At 38.6% G+C, this 15813-nt stretch overlaps 2 protein-coding genes across 2 annotated transcripts; one reads left to right on the forward strand and one right to left on the reverse strand.

The window, feature by feature from the left end:
* The first annotated feature begins 278 nt into the window (after nucleotides 1-278).
* Nucleotides 279-13874, forward strand: LOC140926231 (uncharacterized). The gene is made up of 7 exons (XM_073376006.1): nucleotides 279-672; nucleotides 2214-2334; nucleotides 3967-4028; nucleotides 11911-11957; nucleotides 12585-12688; nucleotides 12911-12973; nucleotides 13774-13874. The coding sequence occupies exons 1-7, from the start codon at nucleotides 346-348 to the stop codon at nucleotides 13872-13874; spliced, it is 825 nt and encodes a 274-aa protein (XP_073232107.1). The 5' UTR covers nucleotides 279-345.
* On the reverse strand, nucleotides 8816-11316 carry LOC140928668 (uncharacterized). Its single transcript, XM_073378444.1, has 2 exons — nucleotides 10974-11316; nucleotides 8816-10514 (listed from the first exon to the last, which is right to left on the reverse strand). The coding sequence occupies exons 1-2, from the start codon at nucleotides 10987-10989 to the stop codon at nucleotides 9184-9186; spliced, it is 1347 nt and encodes a 448-aa protein (XP_073234545.1). The 5' UTR covers nucleotides 10990-11316; the 3' UTR covers nucleotides 8816-9183.
* Nucleotides 13875-15813: the final 1939 nt, after the last annotated feature.

The raw sequence follows: 15813 nt of genomic DNA on the forward strand, positions 1-15813 counted from the left end.
AACTAAGCGTTTGATCCGACGGGTCGTGGATGAGTCGGTTCAAACCCCGCGTAAGCCAAAACGAATATTAAATAATTATTCCTCGAATAAATTAAAATATTTAATGTAGCAAAAAGAACTCGAAGAGATCTCGAGATATCTCGAAGTAAATCCGGTCTCACTGCGTGAAATAGCCGAAACAAGACGAAAAGTCGATCACGAACTTGGGTGTCCAATCTTTCCAATCTTTGCGTGTCCAAACTTCTCCTCTCTATGACAACGACAATAGCAATGACAATAACAATGATAATAATAATGATTGAATAGATCCGTTGCTTGACTTTTTCAGGTCTTTAAGCTGATATTATGATGCAGCACTTAGTCGCGTTTATCTTTATCACCACTATCATCAGATGTTCAATGATGACGACACATGGCTTAGAACAATGTCAAGTCCAGTCAGTATCAATATACGGTTATTACCTGACTGGTCACGTTATTTATATAAAAACGTGTGCAAGTCTCTCTGAATGCGTGATTTTGTGTTCGTATGAGTTCCGTTGCAAGAGTTTCAATTTTCGGTTAATGAATAAGTTATGTGAATTGAACGATGCGGGCAGATTTACTCACCCAGTGGAGTATGTGCCGATGGAAGGATTTCTGTATAAGGACACTACCGAAAGGCATAGAAAGGTCAGTTGTCATTAAGCCAATGTAAGGGACTGTACAATAATTACCTATTGGTGGGGGGGGGGGGGGGGGGGGAAGGTTGGAAAATTAGAAGGGGGGCATAGGAGAAAATGACAACGAGTGAGAGGGGTTGTTGGATGTAAAATTTAATACATACGGGGGGTATTACTTTTTCATTCCTTTTTGCAAACTGGAAAAGTAGTGGAGGAGTTATTAGATTTCAAATATAAATACTAACATTGGAATAAAACTGACAAATTTATCAACTTTAAGGTGTTCTGATCTATGAGCTGTTGTTTTCCTATCTGTCATGCAGTAGGAAAGGAATGCCTCTGTTATATATGTTAAAACGGTGCCACTTTATTTGCACTAGGATTTAATAAAACAGGAAACTTTAATTAAAAGCTGGAAAAGTAGCAGACTATAATGTTATTCAATGAAAAAGAAAGATGCCAACGTTAGCGCACATGGCATCATAATTTAGCAGAATGAAAAACCCAACTGTTGAAATTTTAATAGCAATACAAATTTAAAGTATGGTAAATAAAATAAAAATAAATAAAAATTGAGCTTCAAAAAAAAAGCTCAATCAGACAGGAATTCCTGAGTTCTCACCCACGCACGCGGAAACTTTAGTGCCAGAGATGCTGTGGAAGATGAGGAATCTCCCAATTTATGCGAAGACGACACAAGCTCAGAGTCCAGTGATTCTGATGACTCTTCAAATGACTCTTCGACGCATTTGAAGTGATTTTTGTACCGGAGGAAGAAATCCAACAAGTAAACTAGGTATGAGAGATTCAATTGGAGGAAACTTTTTTCAAGGGAGGGGGTGGGGAGTTAGGGGGGGGGGGGGTAGCCTTAATATTATCATTATGTGAGGGGGGGTTGAAATTAATTTTTGCTTAATGAGAGGGGGGGCATGACTTAGTTTTGGGGGCATATTTCACCCATTTCCCAGCCTCCCCCCCCCGCCCCTCCAGGTAATTATTGCACATTCCCTTAATCCTTTATATTTGGGAATAATTTGTCAGAAATATCATAATTGTATAGTTTTGCGTTACCAAAAAGTCCGCTTTATAATTACATGAAGGTCAGACGCATCAAAAATTAAAATCAAAAACTAAACATTTCGTCTCTTTCAAGAACCACCTTTGAGTTTTTGTGGTGTATGGTTGCACTGAACATTTCGATACTGGAAGCGGTTGTGAGGAATTTTTAGAGTATCCCCTTCAGATTGCAAGGGTATTTTTTTTGTCCAGGTTGGCTTTGAATCCTAAAACCTTTGTCCAATGCCAATTAAATGTTTCACTTTTTTCGGCAAATTTGTATTCAAAGCATCCAGGCTAGAGGTATTTTTACTTGTGTTGTAAATTTTATTACTAACAGCCCCTCATGTCGCTTTCATGGATTTATCAGCATTTTGATTCAGGTAGCTATAAATTAAAATAATGTTTACTTTACACGGGTTAGTATTTCATTCCACTAGGTTAGTTGTTATTTACAAAATTTTGATAAGTATGGATAGTTCAATTTTCTCGCAGAATCCTGGCTTCGGATCTTGCGCGGAAATTCTCCGGGAGTTCCCACAAGCTCAAAGCACCTACTACTGGCTGAAGATCGGAGACAGAGACGCCCAAGTGTATTGTGATAGGGGAAAGTACGGTACGTGTACAAGTATATACACATAAAAAATTTAATATCAGCAATACCTTAATACCTACCTACCTGATTTACAGATAATTTCGAGACGGCTGACTCTAATTATTCTGCTCACAGCTAGACCCAAAATTTTCTTTTCGTCTGTGGACAGGCTAAACTCTAACAACGAAAACTTCGGAGTGTGGCAGGACCTAATTGTTGCTGTCATAATTAATCACATTTTTAGCTATAATCAATAATTTGCTCAAAGCTAAACGTCTTTTTCACAAGATCAGTACGAATCAAGCAGACTCTTGTTCACTTACCTTCACTTTAACTCTAATACACATTACCTGAAGAAAAACTTCTGTTTTGTAGCCGATAAAGAAATGTTCCTTTTCTTACTTCAGTTCCTGTTGTTGTTCAGTTGTTGATGTTTGCTTGGCTGTTTGTTTGTTCGTTAATTAATTTACTTTTCTTGTCCCAATTTATCTTTCCCGGGTAATCTAGGGGGTGGATGGTCATTGGTTGCAAGCATTAGCTCAACAAAGCATCATCATTTGCAAAGGATTGAAAACTACTGCTTCAACTCAGTACTCTGTGTTCCTTTTAATGAAACTATCATCAAGGCGAGGAAATTAAGTGACCAGGAAATTCATAAACTAGCTCAGATCGAGGGTATGGATGATTTTTTAATTCTTTAACTTGTTCTTACCTCGTGTGATCACTGGTGTACAATCGATTACGAAACGTCGCATGAATAGTATAGACCATAAAACATAATGCATTTGCATAATTAGATTGAATACACAATAATACGACGTAAGCCGTGAAAGCGAGGCCTAAGGGCCACATCGCAATTAGATTGTTTAAAGTGCCAAAAGAGCACCTAACTACGACAAAAAATAGTTCTCAAAAATGCTGCGCAGCTGCGCTTTGTAATAATCGTTCCGATAATAGGATCATTTATTTCCAAACGATCTTTGCCGAAGGTTAGTTTCTTCACTGTCCAATTTCCAACGCACGTTCATTTACTGTAACCGCTCCAGGAATATCTCTTGGGGTTGATTATAAATCTCTAAATCACAAATTGTTCTTGTTTTCTCCGCTCTATCTACTTTTTTTTAAGTTTGCGAGAAATATGGTGGCCATTAGGCCTCGCTTCCATGCTTACGTCATAAGTGGTTATATTGCACGCTAATAAAATCTTTTGAGGCAGAGCGACGTGTTTCTTCAGTCTTGATGGCGCTGAGACCACATGGAAAATAGCTAAGTACTATTTTTGTTTTAATTAACATTTGGCTGATATTTTTTGAACAAATTAATGTGCAAAAATTCTGTATGTATTTCTGCATAAAAAAACACGATGACATGCGTCATGATCCTTCATTTTAATGTCTTGTAACCGTCGTCACTAGAATATTGAGCACTTACAGAAAGATTAATTCTGGTACAAAATTACAATGTATTTTGAAAATCTCAGTCAAACAAACAGTCAAAAAAAGGACGAATATCTTTGGGGGACTCTCGCTCCACCCCTAACCTCCCCGTAAGGTTCTATGCATCAGTATAATTCATTTCCTGATTAGTATTTGTATATTATGGGACGGTATTATCTGCATAATAACCTTCCATACATAATCACTATTGCACCAGGTTCTTTCCGCGTTGATGTCTTGGGGCCTGGAAAGAAAGTTAGCCATACTGTATTCTATCAGGTTAGTGGTTAAGGTAGATTTATGAGGGTTATCGGCCTGAGTCAAGGGGTTGATATTATAACACATAACCACAAACTAGGGGCCCGAATTACTGACAGCGGCAGTAACGTCGAGTAATTCTGGGTCACAATCTGCTATTATACCATCAAACCGACCTATTTTGTCTACATATCTCAAATGGTCAAAGGTGGACTTCGTTGATATACTCCGCCTTGCCTAGTCTCTCGGCCTCATTATTCCGTGCGGCCAAAGCGTTTGGCGGGTCACTTAGTCCAAGCGAAAATGTGAGGTATGAAGGCCCGTTCTGGTCAAAATTGCATGATTAATTCTTCCCTCTTCAAGAATTAATTTGATGAGTACCTGCTATTAATATTTTGTCTGTTTGTAATTATTTTTTCCTATGCCTGTAATTATTTTCGTGTTCTTTTTAACTTTTCCATGCGTCACAATTAATTTTTCCTCACCAGGAATTAATTTTTTTATGTGCCGTCTTTATTATTACGCTTCTTTGAAATTATTTTTGTCCATTACACAAATTATTTTACGGTTGCGGATTAGTTTTTTGTGTGCTATAATAATTTTTTTGGGATAATTAATGGATTTTGTCCTACGCAACTCATAATATAATGATAATTTAATTTTTTCCATTCGAGAATTATTTTTTTGTTAGTCATAATTATTTTTTCGTAGTTTTGGCAAATGTCCCATAAGCCTCTGCGGTAATGCACCTAAAACAAACATGGCGGCTCGTACTCGTCGGTCACGCCCGCTGGTGTTACGAGAGAGAAATGAACGTGGGTTCGCGCTTTTCTTACAGAATCTAAAAAGCGTTCTTAATCTGTTGGCTAGTGCTGATGAGTTAGAGACAGACGTTCTGATTCAAACGAGGAGTCGATTAGTGGATGCTTCGGGCACGTTGTCATTTCTGCTGAATGACTTGTCGAATGGTCTCACAAATGCTACTGGTATTCCGTCAAATGCGATTCAAGTTCCTGTGCAGCACCTGAAGAATTCTTTAACCCACATAACTGATTTGCTTTCAAGTCGGATAGAAGGCCGCAACAATGTAGACTTTTATGACTCACTGGATATATCTTACTCTGCACCGCTGGATCTTTCACAGACAGGACGAGGTCGTAAACGCTATGAAATAACTAAAGACCAACTCGAACACTTACGATCGCTTTATTTTTCTTGGGAAGCAATTGCTGGCATTCTTCAGGTTAGTCTTTCAACCCTTCAGCGGCGACGAAGAGAACTCGGTGTGAACACCCCAGCCTATTCAGAAATATCAGATGACGAACTGGATGAAATTTACAGAAGCGTAACTGGCAGTTCAAGCACGGGACCCCTTACCCCCAACATTGGTAGGAGACGATTTATAGGAGCCCTGAGGAGTAGAGGCTGGAGCATTCAAAGATGGAGAGTAAGTGATTGTTTAAGACGTATGGATCCTGCTGCAACTGCCCTGCGCTGGAGAATGACTATTCACCGTAGAAAATATTATGTACCAACCCCTAACGGCCTATGGCATATAGATTCCGGCCACAAATTAATAAGGTACAAGTTGATAACACACGTCTGTATTGATGGGAAAACAAGGTTAATTTTGTATGCTGCTTGCAGAGACAATAACAAAGCAGAAACAGTCCTTTCTTTGTTTCAAAATGCGGTGCAGAAATGGGGGTTACTCTCACGCGTCCGATGTGACTATGGTATGGAGAATTATCATGTTGGTGCCTACATGATACAGCACCGCGGACCAGGCAGAGGCAGCATCATTACTGGATCATCTGTCCATAACTCTCGAGTTGAGAGAACACATCGTGATGTCTATTCTGGGGTGTTAGCATTCTATTCCCGTGTTTTTCAACAACTGGAAGATGAAGGCAACCTAGATGTCCTAAATGATGTTCATATTTTCAGCTTACATCACATCTACATTCCAAGAATACAGAATTCTCTAGAGGAGCTTGTCAGTCAAATGAATAATCGGCCAGTATCAACTGAACGAAACCATTCACCACTTGAAATGTGGGAGAGGGGTGTGTTAGAGAACTTGCACTCTGGACATACTGCACTGAGTGAGGCTGAGATTGAACGGGGTAGATCCAGATGGTGTGCTTTCAGTGGAGGTTGCGGATTATCAGGTAGAGATTGATCCACCATTGGTCAGCCTTTCAGAAGAACAGAAAGGAGAACTTCCAGATCCTCTCACAAATGATGGAAACAGTGGAAAAGATATTTACTTGCAATGCATTGAGGTCGTTAATGGATTTCTTTGCTCTAGTTAAGTATTCTAGGGTGAATTGAACCAATCACACTAACACTTTTGTTGTAATACTATGGGCGATGTAAATCCCAAATGGGTCCATACTTGTATACTTCAGCAAGATTGCTATTGACAGTTGTTATTTGTACACTCAAATTGCATTTTTACTGTATTTTAATCATTACAGTACAGTAAAAATCCCATTTCAAAAATTCCAAGATACAAAGTGGCCTGCAAGCCATACTAAGGATGCCATTGCCCCTGTACTTTTTTTTGTGTGTGTGTGGTTATTGGGGGCCTTTGTTGTTGAGAAATTCTTCAGATTAATGGACTGTCTACCTTTTACCAGTTCTACCAGTGAAAAACAGAAAACTGAAGTCTTGGTAAAATGATGTTGTCTAAGTAAAAGGCCTCATTTTAGAATATGTTATTAAATACTTTTAATTGTCCAATAATGTCTCACTTTTGTGTCTCATGGGGTGCTTACACTGTATTAGGAATCAATCATCAGCGATGCAATTTTATTTATTATGCTTATGCACTTAACCATCTCCTGGGGGAGACCTCAGGCAAGTACAGTGTTGTATGGAGACTTTCAGCGGGATTTGAAGAACAATAATATTATTTTACCCTGAAGGTTGGGGAAATGAAGGAGTTTTAGTATCCAAAAGTCATGCACTGCATGGACTTATATATGTCTGATTTAGGTAGTGTGATTAGGGCTAATTGTGTTTTAATCTGTTGTGTGCCTGTATAATCGCCAGGAGGTACTCTTCGCAATTCTTGGTGGGGATGTGCCACTGGTTCTTGAAACCCTAACCCTATTTCAGACTAAAAATTGCCACTTTTCCACATGCATTTTAAGACCCAACCTCAGAAGTGAATAAGAATAAGCTGTGAAACTTGAATGATATGTTTTACTCGGTTCTCTGTCTTGTTAATTCAGTTTGGGTTGAAAACGTTTACATTTGTTTGTTTTACTTCCAAACCGGGTATAAACCATACTCGAGTTAAAACCATAATGTGAAATCCTATGCACATTTTAGGACCAAAACGAATTCAAAACCACACCCTTAAGGGCGGCACATACCTATATTGCCTATATAGGAGAGTACCCCTCTCCCCCTCCTTGTATAGTTTTACCACACAAAGACTGAAATGGTTGCCACTATTGTTATAGACATTCTGTAAGTGCTAATCCAATCCCTAGTGGTACTTCATATTAGAAGCAAGACCACACAGTAACAATCTAGCCATGTGGCAAGTTGAAAAATCAAAATAATATTGTTGAAAAACGCGTTCCCAATTATCTTTTTGTTATTATATTGTATTGTTCACAACAAATGAGAATAATTTCACAGTTAAAAACGTAATTTACATGATCAAACTTTACTTCTGTTAGTCAAGTCAAGAAAGCTCTATTATGGTACCGTTTTGTACTCTGGAGTGTTTTCATGTTGCTGAACATGATCCCCCTCTGGGAGGGGGGATTTGATTGCCTGGACAACCCCATAAACAGCATCCTACACTAACTCCCTTCGCTTCCCTGGGTTTCCCTAAGGGATGGGTAGTGATAGTGCAGTACCTTGAACTCAGACTACTGTCAATCCTACATAAAATCAGTGAAACCGAAAGGTTATTGTTTTTGGTGGGAGGGTGATTGAGTTCCACATTAAATCACTTAACTATTTAAAAAAGAGGATGAAACAAGTGTCCTTTGCTTGGTACATAATGTAGTGGGAAGGTTTCCCCCCTCAAATGTTCTCAATTGTTACAATGAACATTCTTTTCCATCTCTATTCCTTGCTTTACGGGTTCAAGGTGATTGTTATGTAGTGTTTATTTAACCCATTCACCCCTGAACCGCCCGTAACCGCCCGTGCGGATCCAGGTCCTTTCTACCCTTTGTGACATCATCAGTTTTAACGGTCAAGGACAACTTTCTTCGCTAACTTGTGCAGAGTGAAGAGATCTTTCAAACCATACCAGAATGAGCACAATTCAGTCAAGGACACCGGAGAAAGAAGCAAAAAACCACGTGACATTGACCTGAAAATCTCCATGAAAATCTTGTTCTATTACCCACCTACCTTTCCTTTCACCTAATCCTAGGATACTGAAAGCTTTCCTAAAAACTCTTCCCACCAAAATGAAGCCTACTAAATACCCAGCAAGAGAAAAAAAAAATGAGGCAAGAAAAGCGAAAAAAGAAGGGAGGAGAGAAAGCGAAAAGTAAAAGTCAAGACTGCTGTGTCACTTTTAAACCCAAAAACTGTCGAAATTTTGCTTTCTGCGCATGCCCGAACTTCGCAAGCTGATATTTTGCATCTGGATCAGAAGGCCGCGAAGTGTACGACCTGTAAACCGGTTTGTGGTAAGTTTTAGCTCTTTATAGCACGACAGTGACCAGAAAACCACTCGACTAGCTTCAAAACGCGTTTTTCGGCAAAATCTCCAGGAGCGAATGGGTTAAGGTAAATTATATGACAACACACAGACAAATCAACATGTTTATTAACCTAGATGACTAACAGTAACAAAACATTCCTTGAAGAAAGGAGTGTCTTAGGACACTAATCAATGATGCTGGTCACTGAAACTGTCATACTTAATATTAAGCAAGCTCCTAGGAAAAAGTACTTTCCTTTCAAAATAAGAGGAGTTGCAAAAAGTATGTATCTCCACCCTTGGCAAATAACTGACCCACAAAATAATAACAAAAATGACATTGTCAGTGAAAAACTTTAAATTCAATTTCTTCAAAAATTTTAAGAATAACATATCTTTACTTGCATTAATGAGGACAACTCAACTTACTAAATTTGGTGACTTTTTGATAACATAAATCAATAAAGCAATCTAGCCTTGTAACTCTAAACCATTTTACTTTTTGCCAAAGTAACACTGCGAGAATGCCAAGTCATACAGGGCAAACAGTCTCTGAGTAGAGGGCAAAGGCAATGCATCAGTCGGTCTTGGAACCTGAAGCAAATTGGTGCAGGTATGAGCTAGAGGCAGGAAGCCACCCTCCACATTTGGGTGTTGCCCTTCACTAAGTCCTTGCTGACTTGTAACTTTCAATTCTGTGGGTAATATGAACTCCAACGACGGAGCAAGCATAAAACCAAGGACGGGTTCCTCTGGTGAACCAGGGGCAAATTGAAGAATATGACTCAAATTAAGGGTAGTCTTTCCACATACCCTCCTGGAAGCTCCTACTTCACGAACATATCTAACAAAGAGTTGATAAACTTCTTTTTCCTTTTTGAGTGCATTAGACCCCTCCTCTGAAAACTGTGGCTTCAAAATGTGAAGCAGCATTTGCACTCCAAACTTCTGCTGTCCTTGAGGTCTCAGGAGATGAATCAACATTGGCAGCTCCTGAAGGGCTGATAACATTCCCAGCTCTTCGAGACCTTGTTGAAGTTTGGCAACACAAGGATCCAAACACGCGCTTTCAGAAACAATTTGCTGCAGAATATCCTCCTCTACAAACAAAGGCAGCCGGCCATTTTGAAGCATGGCTATTGCCATCATTATTCCAACATCAAAATAATCTTCTGCCAACAATGGCCTTAAACCATGGTCAAAGTATTTTTGTTTTATGGCTTGGTTCATTAATCTTATCCATTCTTTTCGTGGCCCACCATAATCTACACATTCCTCTCCCATAAAGTCCACCTGGAATGTTAGTCTGTAGTTGGATATATATTGAAGTTCAGCAAATGTTGTTTCTAGTATATTGTCTCTGTCGACTGTTATGTAATTTGTTTCTCCTTCAATGGTGTCTTCTGAGCTTGTGACTTCTAAGGGTCTTCCAGTTACTATCTCCTTCGGTAGATATTTGAGCACTTCTACGGGGTCACTCAACTCTCCCTCTTTAGCACCCCTGATAATTGACTTAATGTTCAAAGAACTTGATTGTGACTGACTCTCATTGGCATTGAGTGTTGAACTTTCGTCTGGATTAGAGGATTCAGTGTCATTTGCTGAGTTTTGACGAGACAATCCTACTCCATCTGGAGCATCGGTCAAGTCTATACACAAGCCTGGATCACCCGGATCACCTGTGTCTTCAACAGCAAAAGGAGAAACTAAAAGTTTTTTATCACTAGGATCCATGAAAGAATCTGGTAGCTCCTCTAGCAGTCTAAGATATACCCATCCTGACGGGGCAATTGATTTGAGTAGAAGCTTAGCATCAATGTCTTTTCCTGCAGGGAGATTTGGTCTTATCAGGGTGCCGCCACTATTCTTGACGATTTCAAAATACAGTCCCTCCATATAACCTGGTAAAAACGTGATATTTCGTTGTGAAGTGTTTTGACATCCCACTTTCTATTGATGTCAAAACCCGAAATGATTCTGCCGGATCTTTCCAATAGGTGGTTTTCACGTTACGTCATCGCCGCCATACTGGTGGACGGTAAACAAAAGATCGCTCATTAGCTCGCTTTGTTTGTCCACCAGCATTTGTTCATTTCACCATTGTTATTTGTGTCTCCCGAGATTGCATGAAAACGACCTATTCAGCTTTCTCGGATTTTGTTGGTATTTTCTCTCTTCCAAAATCCAAGATTACAATATCTTTCGAGACTGTTTCAGACGTCAATGGTCTCCCAACTGTGCGTCTCACGTTAGGATACGGTCGGAAAGTATTGGATCTTTCATACCTTCCTGTTGCAGCATTCCTGCTTGACCTTGCTGAAACTGTTGGGAATCGCCTTCGTAATTCCTCCAAAGCAGTACCAGCTCGTGGAGTCGCTACTTGCAGCTCGTTTGAAGACGTTGATGCCGCTGTTGGCCTTTGTTCCACTAGCGAAACAAGCTGTTGGATGTGGCCGATTGCAGTGCTAGCAATGGACTAAATAGAAGTGGGATCGTTGTTGGAATGGTTTGAAGACGCCATGTTTGTTTCAGAAAGCACATGGCAAGAGCTTCGCCGCAGAGGCTTATGGGACATTTGCCAAAACTACGAAAAAATAATTATGACTAACAAAAAAATAATTCTCGAATGGGAAAAATTAAATTATCATTATATTATGAGTTGCGTAGGACAAAATCAATTAATTATCCAAAAAAAATTATTACAGCATACAAAAAACTAATCCGCAACCGTAAAATAATTTGTGTAATGGACAAAAATAATTTCAAAGAAGCGTAATAATAAAGACCGCACATAAAAAAATTAATTGTGACGCATGGAAAAGTTAAAAAGAACATGAAAATAATTACAGGCATAGGAAAAAATAATTACAAACAGACAAAATATTAATAGCAGGTACTCATCAAATTAATTCATCAAGAGGGAAAAATTAATCATGCAATTTTGACCAGAACGGGCCTTCATAGTGAGGCCTAGACAAAAAACTCAAAAATGAGACAAAGGTGAGACAGCTTAATGGCGGTGTTTACTTGCCTGGTCCCTAGGCCTGGTCGGGTGTTGAGCTGTTAAAATCTGATTAATCAGATCTTACGAGAAATACGACACCGAATATAAATAAACACCCTCTGAGCATTTTCGCCCAGCCCGCATCCCAGAGAGAGCTTGCTCGCATGCTATTCAAAAGAATCTTGTGCCCAATCATCGTTTTCTTTTCTGATTTCAAGATTCCAAGTGGACGAGAAAACTTCAACTCCTCATGTAGCGGTAAACTGTAAGTACAACTTATCATTTTTAAGTTTTTATTTTTCTGGTGGAAAAAGATTCATGCGAGAAAAATGAAGCTGCCTTATTACTTTGAAGAGTGGGGGCAGCATTATTAGGACTGATCGTTCATCCACACGTACTTTTGAACCATTTATTAAGCTTTTAATGACTTATTTACAAGGCGAGTTTTATTTCGCAACATTCCCAACCTTCCTTTACTTTCTCGCCTACATTCCCCTAAAACTGATGCAATCTAGACGGCTAAAATTGGTGTAAATGTGACAATCGAGAAGACAGCGTTAAAGACGATTAAATAACCATAATTTCTGAACCAGACTTTAAATAGTTACCTTCATCTTTGAAAATTATATCACAGAAAACAGAGCTATCTTTTTCCAAATAACTTTTATTAAGTTTCTATGATCACCATCATCATCATCATCTTCTTTTTCATCATCATCATCATCTTCTTCTTCTTCTTCTTCTTCTTCTTCTTCTTCTTCTTCTTCTTCTTCTTTTTCATCTTCTTCTTCTTCTTCTTCTTCTTCTTCTTCTTCTTCTTCTTCTTCTTCTTCTTCTTCACCTTCACCTTCACCTTAAACTTCATCTCATTAGCCTGCTTTATTTCTTGCAGATGTCCACGAATGATCATTTCTTGTATCTATCCGTATCAATGGGAGACAAACAATTGTACCAGTATCAATCAGGGATATCAAATCTATGATAAATGTTACAGAGGTCAGAACATGTAAAATCTAAAATGTACAGTGAGGCAATTTATTTTTTTTTATATTCATTTTTTATCCAACATTAAACAAACGAAAATTTACATATTGCCCTACCCGTAAATGGCAGAGCAAACGTAGGTGGCCTTGTTCAAAACAGGTTCCTTGTAAGGTCTTATAATAACCTTCCAGTTTCCAGTTTCAAATTGTACTAACCTTTTTTTTTTTCTTTTAGTGTTTGATGGCCATGATAACCTAGAGTGTGGTGGTTCTAGTCAGTGGGAATCATCTTGTTATCGTAAGCAACGAACGATTTAATCATGCAAATATTCTGGCTCCATAACATACAGCTAACGTCGGACGTTCATCTCAATCAAACACGGGCTTTGTTTGAAGTCCTAACTTCCGCAGTTAAGTTTGTCGTTATGTCTTCGGCAAAGGGCTTCTTATGTATGGTCTACTGCTTTTCGCCCATTTTATATAGCAGAGCCTCCATAGGCGCTTTGCGCGCGCGATCGTAGCTCCATACCTAAGAGAAAATGGAAAACTACCGTCGTCCCTCATGGGCTGTTGATTCAGAGCCCATTCAGGCTCGAGGAATAATTGTTAAATATTATGTTTATTCGGAACAAATTCATTCAAGGTGATGGGAATATTTGCCAGGAAATTTCGTACCGGCTGTTTTCACACCAGCGGATAATCCATCTTTAAAATCCTTCAAAATTGACGGGAGAACAGATGGATAGAGTCAGGTGGATTTTCCATCCAAAATTAAGACCGTTCTATTTTCAAATTAAGACGTACTATCTATCTGACCCAAATTATCCAATGGATAACCCGTTTCAGACGGATAATCCGTCTCTAGTGTGGATGCGGTCAATGAGTTGAAATTATCGGCATATCAGCTTTTCGTCATGTTGTACCAGTACTAGTTAACTAATTTATTTCCATTTATCGTTAATATAATCGTAAACATAATAACGATAATGATGATGGTGATTATAGTTATAATAGTAATGTTACGCTGATAATTTTATAAAAGTATCCTTTGGTATTTTGGCCCGCGCAGGTACAAGTTTTGTCTATTTCTTTTGCTAGATTCCAAACGTGCGTTATATGGCTTTACCTGTAACAGACCTCCGTGGCATGACAATGGTGGAATATTTTACAGAAACGATGGGATGCTATACGTGAAGTGAAACCGGTCGAGTTGGAAAGAATCCTTCGATTTTTCGTCTTTGCAAGAAGAATTCTGGTTTTCCATTTACTCCATGACAGCATATGCCACAGTTAAACGATTAAAATGAAAACGGAGATTTTTCATATCAATTTTGATTTAAAAAAATCACGAAATTCATGGGTCATTCATAGGTCTTCATAGGCTAGACAAAGGTAATAGGCTAGGCGAAAAGGAAGTCGTCGGATTGCATTTAGCTGCGCTAGGTAATACTACACTATGACAGAAACCGATAACCAACAAAAACAAATATAATGTGTTTCGTACAATAATAATAGATTAAAAAAATAACAAAAGGTAAAGCTAAGGGACGGACCATTAGAAAAATTATGGGGGGGAGGGAGGGGAATTTTCGAGCCGCAGGAATTTTTTTTCGTTATCAAATTCCTTGTATGAATTTTTTTCAGGCCCTTGCATGAATATTTCTTAGGGTTAATTGGCGTGCAAGAATTTTTTTAAATCAAATTTTCCCTTGCGCGAATTTTTTTTTGTACTTCGCCCGTTTAGTTTAGTTTTCTAATGGTCCGTCCCTAAGGTGACTTTAAGGAGAAGGCAACTACGAACTGAGAGCTCGGTTATGCTAGAAGTGGACAACACTGACCAACAGCACTGCTTCGTAAAAGGAAGCGATTCATCACAACAATAAACCTCAAGGAGAAGACAAGAAGTATGGTCTGCCATTTTATTCAAAATTATGACACGATATACGGGCGGTTTTTTGCCTACAGTGGAGGAGCAAGGAAAGAGAGGCAGGTAGAAAGCTATTAAAGTATGAGAGTATACAAAGAAAGAAACATGGAATTTCAATAGAGTGAATGGAGGGAAAGAATAAAAAGCTTCGAGACTAGGAGGCTTAGAACGTGATCGTGGAGGAGAAAAGGTGATGCAAAACCGATCTGTTGAAGCAAGATTCTCAAGGTGATGTTTCACATCATCACGAGCTTATGAGTCGTGTTTGGCCTTCAGACGCTATATATTTCTAACTGAATCGATCTTTGTTTCGGTCAGCATTTGTGAAATAGCGTACACAGTCTCTCAAGAGACAATCCATGGATTCCAATTAATAAATCCGTTGTCGTGGAGCCAGCAACCACCACTACTGTGAGGGCAATGAATAAGAACCAAACCTTGCTGCACATTAACACGGCCATTGCGGTCATCCTTGATTCAAAGTGAAGTTACTTTTCAACTCTATCGCACATGAATGGGTTTTTTGCTGACGGTATAATTCGGTGGCTCTTATACGACGACTCTCTGTGACCCCATATGTACACATACTTGTTTGTATCGCATATATATGGGCTCTTGTTGTGAGCATATATATGCGCGTTTGAGAAGAAAATGGTAACATACTTGGGAAAGCAGGAAAGATCGCAACTATACGTCGCAAAAAACCGCACGTATATCGTGTCATAATTTTGAAACAAATGGCCGACCATAAAGAAGAAGAAAAAGAAGTTGTACATTTGTTTATTTATTTTTGAAAAACTTCTGCCCGTCACTAGTTGACTTTGAAATTTCTTCTGCTTGATAATTTGTATAGGTAATAGCATGATTTGTAGTGATATTTGGCATAAATACCACAAGTGATATTTCAAAATTGTTATACGTAATTTCACGAGCCGTCAGGCGAGTGAAATTTGAGACAATTTTGAAATATCACGAGTGGTATTTATGCCAAATATTACGTACTAATCATGTTATTATTTATTTATACCACTACCTGCAATAAGGTTTGTAATTTTCACACGTAGGTATTTCAAATTAAGTTGAAATACCACTGCTCTAAGCCAATCAAATTGCAGAAATTTCTAATGTAGTAGTATAAGGGATTATATGTAATTTTTTCCTGATGAATACAATTTCTCGTTGTTGAATGTACTTTCAATCAGCGCACGAGT

This window comes from Porites lutea, chromosome 2, assembly GCF_958299795.1.
Source record: "Porites lutea chromosome 2, jaPorLute2.1, whole genome shotgun sequence".
Lineage (NCBI taxonomy): Eukaryota > Metazoa > Cnidaria > Anthozoa > Scleractinia > Poritidae > Porites > Porites lutea.

What these genes read in the sequence shown, in the direction of transcription:
- LOC140926231 (XM_073376006.1), top strand. Translation starts at nt 346, where the DNA reads ATGATGCAGCACTTAGTCGCGTTTATCTTTATCACCACTATCATCAGA. An exon ending in GCCATACTGTATTCTATCAG is followed by an intron (nt 4,029 to 11,910) that starts GTTAGTGGTTAA and finishes TCTGATTTCAAG; the next exon opens with ATTCCAAGTGGACGAGAAAA. An exon ending in CTATGATAAATGTTACAGAG is followed by an intron (nt 12,689 to 12,910) that starts GTCAGAACATGT and finishes TTTTTCTTTTAG; the next exon opens with TGTTTGATGGCCATGATAAC.